This window comes from Phoenix dactylifera, chromosome 11 (genome assembly GCF_051530095.1).
Source record: "Phoenix dactylifera cultivar Ajwa chromosome 11, Ajwa_hap1_PhDact_Kaust_v1.1, whole genome shotgun sequence".
Classification (NCBI taxonomy): domain Eukaryota; kingdom Viridiplantae; phylum Streptophyta; class Magnoliopsida; order Arecales; family Arecaceae; genus Phoenix; species Phoenix dactylifera.
The window spans coordinates 839,543-855,148 of NC_143200.1; the positions used below are offsets into that span (position 1 = coordinate 839,543).

The 15,606-nt window shown below is 39.0% G+C and overlaps 1 protein-coding gene across 1 annotated transcript in view; it reads right to left on the minus strand.

Annotated features, from left to right (window-relative positions):
* Positions 1-27: 27 nt before the first annotated feature.
* LOC120104597 (uncharacterized) overlaps positions 28-15,606 on the minus strand; it is a 76,420-nt gene continuing 60,841 nt past the window's right edge. The window contains exon 16 of the mRNA XM_088706287.2: positions 28-6,005. Coding sequence (XP_088562413.1) covers positions 5,946-6,005 — 60 coding nt within the window. The 3' untranslated portion in view covers positions 28-5,945. The remainder of the gene's footprint in view (positions 6,006-15,606) is intronic.

Sequence of the window (15,606 nt, forward strand, 5' to 3'; positions counted from 1 at the left end):
CGCCACGGAGGCGCTCGACTAAAGAGCGCCGACCGAAAATGTCACGCCCCGGATCCGGTTCCGTGACACGGCCGTGCTATTGCCGACTACCGCCCACAATAGCACGCAGCCTCATACTTGGGTAATAGGGTAGTCAAACCAACCGAATCTTTTCATATGAAAACATTCTTAGTACAACATGCTGGTCAGTACCCAAATACAGAGCTTCTACATAGTTTATGTACACAAAAGTATGCTTGCTTTACCCCAGAAGCCCTGATACCAAATTAACGTGTCTCTGGCAGCTATCAGTGGTGAGGATCTGAAAGAAAAAGTAAATGAACGGATATGAGCTACACGGCTCAGTAAGTAATCATACATAATCTTACCGGATCGAACATAACGGTAACCATGTTTATGCATATTTATCTAATCATCTTCATGGCATAATATGTATGTAATTTAAAGGAGATATCGGTTATAGCAAAATACAACATTTCATAACGATATATTCAAAAACCCGTTGAAAAACAATGTATGCTTTGGTCAGGCACGTTCATAAATGTCACGGCCTGCCTGCGCAGGGCACGTGACTATCGGGCCCACATGAGGGGGAAACACGGGGCTCCCCTGCCAGATGTTGGCCGGTTCCGGGGCTTCACGCAAGCGTCCTTCACCCCTCACCGATTTTGCTTCTCCCCAAAAACACATCTGCAGGATTTGGAAGCACCCGCCTCATATACCCAATCTCTGAAACGAGCCTCATGATCATGCTTCAAATATCATTTTTATAAAGTATGCAATTTAAACAAAGCAGTATTGTAAATCACAAAATTTTCATAAAACATGCACATGAAACCGTGCCCCCGGCATACCGTGGTCATGTTCTTAAATGCTACTGCGAAGTCATTCTTGGCCACTGGCGGGACCGGCTCAGTTATTAGGCGGCCACTGGCGGGGCTGGCTCAGTCATTCTCGGCCACTGGCAAGGCCGGCTCAGTTACATTGGGTCAGTAGCTCTTAAGAGTTCATAAATAATGCTCAGTATAAGTAGTACCTCATAGATGCTACGGCGAATTCATTAATGGTCACTGGCGGGGCCTGCTCAGTTATTAGTCGGCCACTGGCGGGGCTGGCTCAGTCATTATCGGCCACTGGCAAGGCCGGCTCAGTTGCATTCGGCCCGTAGCATTAGTAGTTCTTAGGTACCCCCTTACAAGCAATATGCAGCTAGGGCAAATCATTATCATTCTTTACACTCATGCTAAGAAAAATCATAACATGGAACTCTATTCATTTTGCATGTATCACAAGAGCTATGAAAACATAATATGTGCACAACTATGAATTGTGTGACTGACATGTACCACTCATGTTCATATTTCATAACTCATATCTTAGCATGTAACGTAATCCCAGTATTTTGTAGGCATAACGGAATATAAAACATATATCATCATATCTTGTGTAACTAGAGCATGTCGGATACACATATCATTCTTAGCCTACAGTACATGCATAACATGTTAAATTTCATGTATGATCCATAAAGATTAGGGCAGGCTACTTACATACACAATTCACAAATCATATATACAATTCAAATTGTATGAAAAACACTGGTTCATCTTATAAAACATAATACAGGATCTACGATAAGATTAAGATAGATTACTTACTTCAATTCGCTTTCCAAATTGCTCAAGTCCAGGTGACTAATCCTCAATCACCTAAAACAACATCATAGGGATTACATTATTCCCCATTTATTTATTATAAAATTTCTTAGTTCATCACACTATGAATTTACTTGCTTGGATCCTATCCAAGGATTTAGCCCAAGTCCAATTTGAAGCCTTTGGAGTTCGATTTAACACCAGATTGGGCCCACATGGGTTTATTGGGTTTTTAATTGGAGGATTGGGCCTCGTTTATAATTGGGTCCAACCTTTTCTAGCCAATTGGGTCCTCTGTCAATTTACTGGGCCTAATTTATTATTAATTGGGCCTGCTGGGATTAACTCCACTCAACTGGGTTCGGACCCAAATCAATTTGGGCCTAATTTGGTTCGGATTTGACCCAATTTGCAGTTTGGGCTCGTCCAGACTTAGCCCAATCTGATTGGGCTCGGGTTCAGGTTCAATTGGCTAAACCAATTTCTTATTATTGGGCTTAACGTGTTTCGGATCCGAACCCGATTCCGGCCGTTAACCCACTCTTTTCTTTTCTCTTCCCATTTTCTTTCTTTTCTTTTCTTTTTCTTTTCTTTTCTTTTTTGTTTCTCTTTTTCTTTCTTTTTCTTTTTCTTTTTCTTTTCCTTTTTCTTTCCTTTTCTTCTCTTCTCCTTTTTCTTTTCTTCTCCTTCCCGAAGCTTCCTCTCCTCCCTTCTTCTTTCATCCCGATCTCCTCCTCTCTTCTCCGACGAAGGCAGGACGGCGAGCGGAGGGGAGGATGGCGAGCGGAGGGGAGGATGGCGAGCGGAGGGGGACGGGCCACGACCGGCGGCGTCCGCGGCCAAGCCCCGCGGCATCCCCGGCCGAGCCCGCGGCCGAGCTCTCGGCTTCCCCGGCCGAGCCCGCACCGGCGACGCTCACTGCCGTACACGGGCAAGTCCCCTCCTCCTCTCCTTTTTCTCTCTCTCCTTGGTTCCGATCGGGAGCCTTAGCCATTTCGGCCGGTCCTCCGGTCTTCTTCTTCTCCTCCGGCCGGATCTACGGCCTCTTCCTCCTCTCTCTTTCTTTCTTTTCTTTGGTCCTTTCCTCCCTTCTTTTCTTCACCGAGACTCCCTATCCCACTGAAGAAGAAGAAGGGAATGGGGCTCCGGCCGACTGCAACCCCATATTCTCTCTCTCTCTCTCTCACTCCCAAACCCTCTCTCTTCCTCTCTCCATTCTTCCCCTGTGAAGGAAGAAGGGGGGTTTGGGAGGGCCGAGCCACCGTCGGCGGTGCCACGGCCGAGCTCGCGGCGTCCACAGCCGCGCCTGCGGCTGAGCCCACGGCCGCGCCTGCGGTTGATCCCGTCGGCGCGGGCGTCGGCTGCTGGCAGACCAAGGGAGCGGCCGCGGGCATCCCGCAGTGCCAACAATCCCCTTCCTCCCTTCTTTCTTTGTTTCTTTGTTGTCTTGCACAAAACAGGGGGAGAGAAGGCAGGGGGGCTTACCTGGCTTTTTGCCCTTCCTCTTGGAGCTTCAGGGTTCCTTCGCCTTCGGCTCCAGGGCTTCGGCTCTCTCTCCCGTTCCGTGTTCTTGGGGTCTGTGACTTAGGGTTGCCGGCAGAGGCTTAAATCAGTGTTTAGAGGATGAGACCCCCTCTGAGAGGTCCCTTCCCTCTCCATTCCCTCCTGCTCCGGGACTGGCCGCCGCCCCCTGTCTCCGGCGCGCCGGCATCGGCTGCCAGCAGGGGTGAGGGTCACCCCTCCCTGTCGGTCTTATCCCTTCGTTTTTTTTTTTTTTTTAACATGATAACAGCACCGCCCACAGTGAAATTTTGGGCCCAACCCTTAACTGGCCCCATTTCTCATTGGGCCTAGTAGGTTCTGGGCCCGGACATTACATCCTACCCCCCTTAAAATAAATTTCGTCCTCGAAATTAAACATACCTTAGGTTCTGGTTTTTAAAAGTAATCAACCATTGAGTCATCCTCGAGATCTCAGTTAGTCTCTCTCTTAAAATGCTTGCTGATAAGATTTTGGCAAAATCATGGCATCTCAAAACTTGATCCCTTCTATTTATGATATAGGAGTTCTTTTGATCTCTTCCAAAAGAAGACTAATCTTCCCACCTTAGATTTTAAATGCTATAATCCTTGGCCCGAGAAATTAATTGCTTTCGATTAAGTCCACATAAAGATCGTAATCGGCTTAACAGCAATAGGTGAGAGCATTAGCATCAAATACTTTTCATAATCTATAATCTTCTTTCTTCTCTTAACCCTGCCTATAATTTTATGATCAACTTTTATCCTAGCAAAACTTCAAACCCCTTTTTGATAGGTAAATCGAAGATGTCATAGCTAGGAGTAGGGAACATTTCAGGTCTAAGCCCAACCAAGGCACCATCCATCCGTTAATACTAAATTTAAGATGCCAATATTCTCCCGGGAGTTGCCAATAATAGAAAAACTCACTAGTGAAAATTATACAGCTCTCTCTCCAGATTATTCATAGAATCAACATCTTAATTCTGAATAAGAAGATCAAGTTTCTTTGTCAAAATATCAACTTCTCTTGATTAACCGATCTATCACAAGATTAGATCATAAACAACTCTAATCCACTCTGGATAGAAATTCCTTGTAGTCTACTGACAACCTCAATTTCTTTCAATCAGATGGAGGGTTGATATTAATTAAAGAAACTCAAGCTTCAAGTTTAGGAGGACGGAGGTTTATATCAGCATATTCTAGATCTGAGATCAAAATTGATGATCCGTTAATTCTAGTCTCAAGATGCTAAGAATTTCTTAGCATGACATAAAACTGGAGAATCAAAGGTAGCACAGCGATATCCCAAAAAAAATCCGATCATTTTCTTTTCATTTATCAAGGAAAATCCTACTACAGAAGAAAATAGATCAAATCTTTTATTATTACAACCTTCCGAATCAATGGAATAATACTACAGACCAACTTAGAGAACTAATTCAGCCCACTATGTTCTCGCTGCGCACTCTGATTCAAAACATCAATTTTTTTTTTTTTTTTGAATTCATTAATAACTTTTGATCGCCATACTATTTGTCTACCAACAGAACTATTTAATCCTTCATGTGTATTTGCACTTCAAATCTCTCCTCCATCTAGATCGTATGTTACTTAGCTAGAACTTCCTTTTACCTTTTCATGAACGAGTAAAGAAAGGGTATCCCAACATAAGATCCCCTTAAATAAGTAACGATGCTTTAAATAAATTTTTACATTTTTAGCAACTTCATTCATATAACATGAGCCAAAAATATTCTTCAAGATTGGAAATTATCCCAGAATTTACTAAATGACTTCCAATCAAAATACCAATCTTGCATTGTAATTTGAAAAGATCTAATATGTCACATTCCAAGTAAACAAAGGAGAAACTCTTAAATGTCATTCTCAGATATATTTTCTTTCTATACAATAGTTTTATGCATAATTGTCATACAGATTTTAACCTCGAAGAATATAAAAGCTTTCCTTGTCCAAGCCTTAAACAACTTATGAATGAACCCTATCTTGCCATCAAAATAATTAACTTCAAACTAGAAGTATTATCCACAGTACCCGGTATCAAGTTAAACTTCCAAAATCACCTATATACTGATACACAAATAATCACCATGTACTTTAATATTCCATAGCTAGTACTCCACTTAATATCAGTCAAAATATACTTTAATCATAATCCAAAATACAAATTACTCCATCGAGAAATCTCCAAACAAGCTTATTCTTATTTTGGCATGGCTCGCTACCATTCTGTCTGAAAACACCAAAATTTTTAGTAGTCGTAAATCTTGAATTCTGATACCATACCTGTCATAATCATGCCCCTAGAATGATTTTGTATTAGTCTTAACTTCTTTCCTTTTTGTTGCTCATTGTCACTTATCAAAAGATTCATGTCAAGCCATTTTCGTGATTGACTGATGATACGACTAATAAAATCTTTTTTTTTTTCTTTCTTTCCAAGCATGCAGAATCTTACCGAATGAAACTTAACTACCCATTCCCTTATTAAAATTTGAAATTTTTACTCATGATTAACCTATTGCTCTGATACCACGAAATGTCACGCCCCGGATCCGGTTCCGTGACACGGCCGTGCTATTGCCGACTACCGCCCACAATAGCACGCAGCCTCATACTTGGGTAATAGGGTAGTCAAACCAACCGAATCTTTTCATATGAAAACATTCTTAGTACAACATGCTGGTCAGTACCCAAATACAGAGCTTCTACATAGTTTATGTACACAAAAGTATGCTTGCTTTACCCCAGAAGCCCTGATACCAAATTAACGTGTCTCTGGCAGCTATCAGTGGTGAGGATCTGAAAGAAAAAGTAAATGAACGGATATGAGCTACACGGCTCAGTAAGTAATCATACATAATCTTACCGGATCGAACATAACGGTAACCATGTTTATGCATATTTATCTAATCATCTTCATGGCATAATATGTATGCAATTTAAAGGAGATATCGGTTATAGCAAAATACAACATTTCATAACGATATATTCAAAAACCCGTTGAAAAACAATGTATGCTTTGGTCAGGCACGTTCATAAATGTCACGGCCTGCCTGCGCAGGGCACGTGACTATCGGGCCCACATGAGGGGGAAACATGGGGCTCCCCTGCCAGATGTTGGCCGGTTCCGGGGCTTCACGCAAGCGTCCTTCACCCCTCACCGATTTTGCTTCTCCCCAAAAACAAATCTGCAGGATTTGGAAGCACCCGCCTCATATACCCAATCTCTGAAACGAGCCTCATGATCATGCTTCAAATATCATTTTCATAAAGTATGCAATTTAAACAAAGCAGTATTGTAAATCACAAAATTTTCATAAAACATGCACATGAAACCGTGTCCCCGGCATACCGTGGTCATGTTCTTAAATGCTACTGCGAAGTCATTCTTGGCCACTGGCGGGACCGGCTCAGTTATTAGGCGGCCACTGGCGGGGCTGGCTCAGTCATTCTCGGCCACTGGCAAGGCCGGCTCAGTTACATTGGGTCAGTAGCTCTTAAGAGTTCATAAATAATGCTCAGTATAAGTAGTACCTCATAGATGCTACGGCGAATTCATTAATGGTCACTGGCGGGGCCTGCTCAGTTATTAGTCGGCCACTGGCGGGGCTGGCTCAGTCATTATCGGCCACTGGCAAGGCCGGCTCAGTTGCATTCGGCCCGTAGCATTAGTAGTTCTTAGGTACCCCCTTACAAGCAATATGCAGCTAGGGCAAATCATTATCATTCTTTACACTCATGCTAAGAAAAATCATAACATGGAACTCCATTCATTTTGCATGTATCACAAGAGCTATGAAAACATAATATGTGCACAACTATGAATTGTGTGACTGACATGTACCACTCATGTTCATATTTCATAACTCATATCTTAGCATGTAACGTAATCCCAGTATTTTGTAGGCATAACGGAATATAAAACATATATCATCATATCTTGTGTAACTAGAGCATGTCGGATACACATATCATTCTTAGCCTACAGTACATGCATAACATGTTAAATTTCATGTATGATCCATAAAGATTAGGGCAGGCTACTTACATACACAATTCACAAATCATATATACAATTCAAATTGTATGAAAAACACTGGTTCATCTTATAAAACATAATACAGGATCTACGATAAGATTAAGATAGATTACTTACTTCAATTCACTTTCCAAATTGCTCAAGTCCAAGTGACTAATCCTCAATCACCTAAAACAACATCATAGGGATTACATTATTTCCCATTTATTTATTATAAAATTTCTTAGTTCATCACACTATGAATTTACTTGCTTGGATCCCATCCAAGGATTTAGCCCAAGTCCAATTTGAAGCCTTTGGAGTTCGATTTAACACCAGATTGGGCCCACATGGGTTTATTGGGTTTTTAATTGGAGGATTGGGCCTCGTTTATAATTGGGTCCAACCTTTTCTAGCCAATTGGGTCCTCTGTCAATTTACTGGGCCTAATTTATTATTAATTGGGCCTGCTGGGATTAACTCCACTCAACTGGGTTCGGACCCAAATCAATTTGGGCCTAATTTGGTTCGGATTTGACCCAATTTGCAGTTTGGGCTCATCCAGACTTAGCCCAATCTGATTGGGCTCGGGTTCAGGTTCAATTGGCTAAACCAATTTCTTATTATTGGGCTTAACGTGTTTCGGATCCGAACCCGATTCCGGCCGTTAACCCACTCTTTTCTTTTCTCTTCCCATTTTCTTTCTTTTCTTTTCTTTTTCTTTTCTTTTCTTTTTTGTTTCTCTTTTTCTTTCTTTTTCTTTTTCTTTTTCTTTTCCTTTTTCTTTCCTTTTCTTCTCTTCTCCTTTTTCTTTTCTTCTCCTTCCCGAAGCTTCCTCTCCTCCCTTCTTCTTTCATCCCGATCTCCTCCTCTCTTCTCCGACGAAGGCAGGACGGCGAGCGGAGGGGAGGATGGCGAGCGGAGGGGAGGATGGCGAGCGGAGGGGGACGGGCCACGACCGGCGGCGTCCGCGGCCAAGCCCCGCGGCATCCCCGGCCGAGCCCGCGGCCGAGCTCTCGGCTTCCCCGGCTGAGCCCGCACCGGCGACGCTCACTGCCGTACACGGGCAAGTCCCCTCCTCCTCTCCTTTTTCTCTCTCTCCTTGGTTCCGATCGGGAGCCTTAGCCATTTCGGCCGGTCCTCCGGTCTTCTTCTTCTCCTCCGGCCGGATCTACGGCCTCTTCCTCCTCTCTCTTTCTTTCTTTTCTTTGGTCCTTTCCTCCCTTCTTTTCTTCACCGAGACTCCCTATCCCACTGAAGAACAAGAAGGGAATGGGGCTCCGGCCGACTGCAACCCCATATTCTCTCTCTCTCTCTCACTCCCAAACCCTCTCTCTTCCTCTCTCCATTCTTCCCCTGTGAAGGAAGAAGGGGGGTTTGGGAGGGCCGAGCCACCGTCGGCGGTGCCACGGCCGAGCTCGCGGCGTCCACAGCCGCGCCTGCGGCTGAGCCCACGGCCGCGCCTGCGGTTGATCCCGTCGGCGCGGGCGTCGGCTGCTGGCAGACCAAGGGAGCGGTCGCGGGCATCCCGCAGTGCCAACAATCCCCTTCCTCCCTTCTTTCTTTGTTTCTTTGTTGTCTTGCACAAAACAGGGGGAGAGAAGGCAGGGGGGCTTACCTGGCTTTTTGCCCTTCCTCTTGGAGCTTCAGGGTTCCTTCGCCTTCGGCTCCAGGGCTTCGGCTCTCTCTCCCGTTCCGTGTTCTTGGGGTCTGTGACTTAGGGTTGCCGGCAGAGGCTTAAATCAGTGTTTAGAGGATGAGACCCCCTCTGAGAGGTTGAGGATGATGGTGTTATTTTGATGATTAACAAGCAATTATCTAGAGCATGCTATAAGTTAAATTGATACTTCATTTATAAGTTCATTACTCTCAGTACATTTGCTTAATTGAAAATATATATATGGTCTTGTTCATTTGGATGAATCTAACCTTGAGGATGCAGCAAAGTGTGAATTGAGTCGACCCATAGGTTGATTGGGTCGACCCCGGCACATCAAGGAATCATCTGGCACACTCCTGCAAAAACAGCACAAATGAACAGTGAGTTGGGTCGACCCAAGGTAAGCATGAGTCGACCCAACCTCCAAAGAACCTCAAAACGCAAAGGAAAAATGCTCTCTGGATTCACTGAGAGGGTCGACCCACACAGTGGTTGAGTCGACCCAAGCTTGAGTCGACCCAAACTCTGAGAGGGTCGACCCAAAGGGCAAGATAGAAAGACAGACAGAAAACAGTTCTCTGGAATTACTGAGAGGGTCGACCCAAGAAGAATTTGAGTCGACCCAAGTGAACTTTGAGTCGACCCAAAGAATGGTTGGGTCGACCCATGGGAAGGAAGGCTGAAATTGAGGTTTCTGTGGTCACTGAGAGGGTCGACCCAAGAAATGGTTGAGTCGACCCAAGGCAAAGTTGGGTCGACCCAAGGACAGGTTGAGCCGACCCAAACACGGGCTGAACAGTAACGGCTAGTTCTGCAGATGTACTTTTTGTCCTTCCCAAGGCATGTAACGGCTAGTTTTTCAAATCTGACGAATGGGGCTTGTCCAAGGAAGGTTGAAAACTATTTAAAGGGGCACTATTCATCAGAATAAACAACTTTTGAGTAGGAAATCATAGCATACACAAGAAAGACACAAGAGCCCTAATCTCCTTCATCAAGAGCTTCATCCAAGAATCAAAGAAAGGGATTGAGCACATTCAAAGAGACATCAAGAGCTCCTTCCCCCATTGAAGAGTGAAGCTTCCTTGACAAAGAAGAGCAAAGCGACTTCAAAGCGATAATTTCTTTCTAACTCTTCTTTATTGTTCATATTGCTTTATATGCTCATTTAGGAGTTTAAATCTTTTCTTTTCATTTGCTTAAACATTTTGTAAAGGTTCGTTGGTAAGCCCGCAAAACCAACAAAGGTTTTTGGTAAACCCGGAAAACCAAAGTTGTATAGGTTCGTTGGTGAGCCCGCAAAACCAACAAGGTTTTTGGTGAACCCGGAAAACCATAGTTGTAAAGGTTCGTTGGTGAGCCCGTAAAACCAACAAGGTTTTTGGATTGTGAGCCCGGAAAACAATCCAACTGTAATCCGCGAGATTATAGTGAAATCCCAAGGGTACGCTTGGGGAGTGGACGTAGGTGCTAAGGAGAGCACCGAACCACTATACATTGTTGTGTTTGGATCGTGCTTATGCTTTCATTCTCTCTTGCTTTATCTTTTATTCTTGCATTAGTTAACTCACACAAATAACCTAAGAAAGCGTCCACCTCACTTAATTACGAAAGTTTTAAAAGCACCAAAAGTTTAAAAGAAACCAATTCACCCCCCCTCTTGGATTGTCACCTTGGGCAACAAGTGGTATCAGAGCAAGGTGCTCTAATAGTACCCATTGATCTCACAATCAAGAGTTAAAGATCATGACAACCCAAGTGGGATGTTCTATAGGAGAGGGACAATTAATTGATAGACCTCCTCTATTTGATGGTATAAACTACACATATTGGAAAGCACGCATGCGCATTTTCATTCAAGCACATGACTACGATTTATGGAGTATCATAGTCAATGGGCTACACACAAACACTAATCATGATAAAGAAAGGGCTCAGCAAAATGCAAAAGCCATGAATATTCTATACTGTGCATTGGATGATAGTGAACTTAACAGTATATCTTTTTGCATAACTGCTAAGGAAATATGGAATATGCTTGAAGTTAAATATGAATGCACCAACGTTTCTAGTGAATTAGAAACTAGTTCCGAAGAAGAAGAGCATCAAACTGAAACTGAAAATCTATGCTTTGGAGCACATGAAGATGAGGTATGTACTCGAACACAAAGTGATTTCTCATTCAAAAATCAAGTACATACTGAAGCTCAATCTGATTTTACATTCGATGAACTTCATGATGCTTTTTCTGATTTGTATTTAGAACATAAGAAACTTATTTGTAGGAACAAGAACTTGAAAAATGAAAATCAAATTCTAATAGATGAAAAACTAAAACTAAATAATAAAATTAAAATCTTAATTAAAGAAAATAAAGAACTAAATCAGAGGAATCAACTTCTCACTGAAAGCCATGATAAACTTAAGAAAAACAATGAATTGCTTTCAGAAGATAATGAAAAATTAACTAAAGAAGTTGATAATTTGAAACCTACTGTTGAAAGATTCACTCTCAGCTCTGAAAAACTGAATTTAATGATAGAAAATTCAAGAGCTGTATTGGGATATCAACCTTGGTACATTCAAAAATCTTTCGAGAATATATTTCTTAAATCCTCCACTATTCATCCTAAAACGATTTTTCACAAATCTGGTGAAACTAATAAACAAAAACAGAAAACTGAAAATTCATTATCTATTTTTGCTAAATCTATGTTGTTTAAATTTAGCAAGAGTATGCAGAAGTATATTACTTGTACTCCTAAAACCTGCAAACTAATAGACAAAATGGTAATTAAGAGAATATGGGTTCTAAAAGGAACAATTATAGCTAACCTGCAAGGACCCAAAAGAGCTTGGGTCCCTAAGTTGAAAATCTGAATATTTTCTGCAGGTGTGTCTAGCACTCAAGGCTCCAACAAAAGATGTTAATTTAGACATTGGGTGCTCTAGACATATATTAAAGAATGAGACTTAAAATATAATTAAGAAGAGTGACTAAATGGAAGAAATAATGAAATTAGTAATCCTTGCATCCTCTCATATTGAAATTATAGCTAGTATTAATCATTTCTGTGATATAAGTGATACTTTTGGTATGAAAAGAAAATATATCCAAATCACTTCATCTTCCTATATTATGCTTCAGTTATTCATGGATAATTTGCTTAATCAATACTCTTAGAATAACTCTTTGAATTCTCTATATGCTTGATTGAGAGTTCTTATCCATGGCATTATCTTTTATTGATCATAAACATAAGAATGTCTACTTGGTATATTTTTTTTAAGAATACCAAGATTAAAGAGTCTAGTTTTGGCATATAAAATCAACTCATACTAGCATGGACTTAATCTCAAAAGACCTTGTCATTGGTTCACTTAGATTAATTTTTGCAAGGTCAAAGTTTGCTATCTAGAAAAATAAACTAGAATCATTTCTAAGTTTGAAAACATTGTTTCCACCTTTTAGCCTTTGAAAATTCTCCATAAGAACTTATTTGGATCTCTAGGATTGTGAACCTAGGAGATAAGCTCTCTAATTTTGTAATTATGGATGATTTCTCAAAGCCAATGTTGGCTTTATTCATGGCACAGCTTTGAAAACCAATTTGTTGATAAAATGGTATTGAATACAATTGTGCTTGCACCAAGAACACTATTGCATATAGGGGTTATAAAAATATATATAAAAAAAAAAATAGAACCTTCGTTGTGTAAGGACAATGCTTTGTGATAGCAGTTGATTAATACTATCATCACAGCTTGTCATATTATAAGGTTTTTATTAAATCTATTTTTAAAGAAAACCCCATGTGAACTCATGAAAAACAGAAAATCAAATGTTGCATACCTTCATGTTTTTCAGTTATACATATTATGTTCTCAAGAATGAAATATATGCCAAATCTGATAAAACAAGTATTTCTTTGGATATTACTCTTTAAGCAATGCATATAGAATATTCAATGAAAAGATACCAGAAAGACCAATTTATACTATTCTCATTAAAACTAGATCTTTTATTGAGAATATAGTTTATCACTTTGATTCTATGTAACAATCTGAATTTTGATAGAAACAATTGTTTAAGATAATTTGATTAAAACTCAACTTGTATATCTTATTGATAATTATCTTAAGCAAATAGAATCTAAGCTAAATTAATTCAAAAAAAAAAAAAATGATTTGACCTTGATGAATCCTTCTATTGCCTCACATGCTTGTCCTTGAACCATTTTACTTAATGAAGTTATCTCTTTAGTTCAAGTGACTTGTGCTTGCTTATATTTAGACAATCTCTTGAGTAAAGTGACTTAATATTCAATTATTGTCATATCTTATGTTGAGTCATCTAGCTAAGAAATATATTGTATGAATGTTTTGTATCTTGAAGAAACTAATGACTTTCCTTCAAGAAAGATAGAGATTTTATTAATGATACAGGATTTATGAGCAAGAAATTTCAACTTGAAGGACACCTCGGTGAAAGATACAATAACCATTCCCTTGCAAACAAAAAAAAAAGAAGGAGAGATTTTCTTCAGCCAAGGGTGTAAAGAATCTAAAAGGTATTTGGCTTGAAGAATGCTAAATGCACTGGTAATCTAAACTCTTCTCTTGTAAGTTAGTTGAGCAAAATCAATAGTTTGAAAGTATATGATAGCATGATTAAACCTTTAATAGCTGATCATCTTGAAATCATGCTTCATTCTCATGCTAATGATAATTGTTTCATGGTATGATTAAATTGAAGTTCACTTTTGCCTGTATAATGCACAACCATGAAATACACAAGTTTATGCCTCAAATCTCTAATTCAAAATAACTTGTGATAAGCTATGAATCATTGGGCATAATGAAAATGCTGTTTGCATGATATACATTTATATGCAGCATATAAGATTATTTCTTTATTCTGCTCTTTCATGTAAATTACTTGAGAATAACAAAAAGAGAGAGAGATAAAGAAAAGAAAATGGATATTATTCAAGAGAAGTAAAATCTAAGTAAAGGCAAATACTTCAATCTTAAGGAAAAGCAAAACAAGCATAATACATTCGGCACATTTGTGAGACTAGTGAAAGAGATAAAATCCGTAATTAATTACACTCAAACAGAGAGAGCTTGAAATGAACATTTTAACATTTCTATATTGCTCATCATAGGGATGGTGTCAATGGGGAGGCTAGTGGTAGTACCCGACACTATTTGACCCAACTATTCGGTGTAGGGCATATTAGGGACGGCACAAGAGGGAGGCTAGTGGTAGTACCTCGTGCCCCTTCCAACTCCACCGGATAGGGAGCAAATAGAGTGTAGAGCATAGAAAAGTAAATCCAAAAAAAAAAATAAATGAAGATAATCAAAATGTTCATTGAATGGTTAAAGAAAGAAATTAAAAATTTGGGGAATGAATGATAAATAAATGAAAATATATAAGAAGGTTGGGAAAAATCAAATGAAGTTTCAATCACTTAAAAGCACACCTTAAGGATAAAATCAGTGCTAAATTGCATTTAAATAAAGGAAATTTTATTTGAAAAGAATTGATTTTGATCCATGACATGCTTGTTATGTTTTGCATATTTTGAATTATGTGTTTTCAATATTCAAATAGCAAAGATCTTTCCTAAATATAACTTGTAATGCTTCATGCCTATAAAATTTGATTGAAACATGTTATTACCAACAACAACATCATTTTGTTTTAATGAATATATTTAAAAAAAAAAAATAAAAAAAAATATAATAATTTGAATTTGCAAATTAGGCAAAATGGATTGATTCTGACATATCTTTTATCTTGCCTAACATTAGTACATAATATCCTCCAATTTGTACCAAAATTCAATATGAATTACAAAGATTTTGGATGTGCTCTAATGTTCTTGAAATATGTGTTTTCAATCTTAATAATTTAAGATGAGCTACAATGTAGAAGATGCATATCTCAAATTATAATCTTGAAAGCTTCTTTGAAAATTTTTATGAAATTCAGAATCTGATTTTGTAATGAAGGCTTAAATTTAAATTTAAAATATTTCTACTGTCGTATTTTTGTAACTTTCATTATATGCTTCAATGATTGCATCATTTTGGGGAATGACTCAATATGATTTCTAGATGAAAACTACGGTTTAAAAAAAAAAATAGAATTACTTTGGATACCTTGGTTGTTTGCTCCGATACGCATTTGAAACATATCATTTTTTATCTTATAAGTGTACTGAAATTGGTCTAAATGATGTGTTTTTCAATGATCTTGATTGCAAATAAATGGTTCTAAACATATGATATTATTTTGATATTAAAAAGATTTATGGTGCTTCATATATACATTGCTGAAAAACTATGACTAAGAAATTAATATTTTGAATATACACTCCTGCATAATTAAATGCTTCTATCATTAAAAAAAAAAATATTCTTAAGAAGAGAGTTAATGATCCTAAAGCTTAAAATATTTCAACTCACTTCAATAATTCTTATAGAAAAGAAAATGTAATTACTTTTGAAAGAAATTTGAGCTTCAAAAGAATTATTTTCTGATTAATATTTCCATACATATTCAAAAAAAAAAAACAGAGAAAATATAATTTATTCTTGAAAGATTAAAAAGAGTGATTGCTATAAATTTTGAAAAATTCTGGATCATTCTACGTTCTTGATATTATAGAAGAACAAAAAAAAAAAAATATTTGAAAGAAAATGCATCTTTT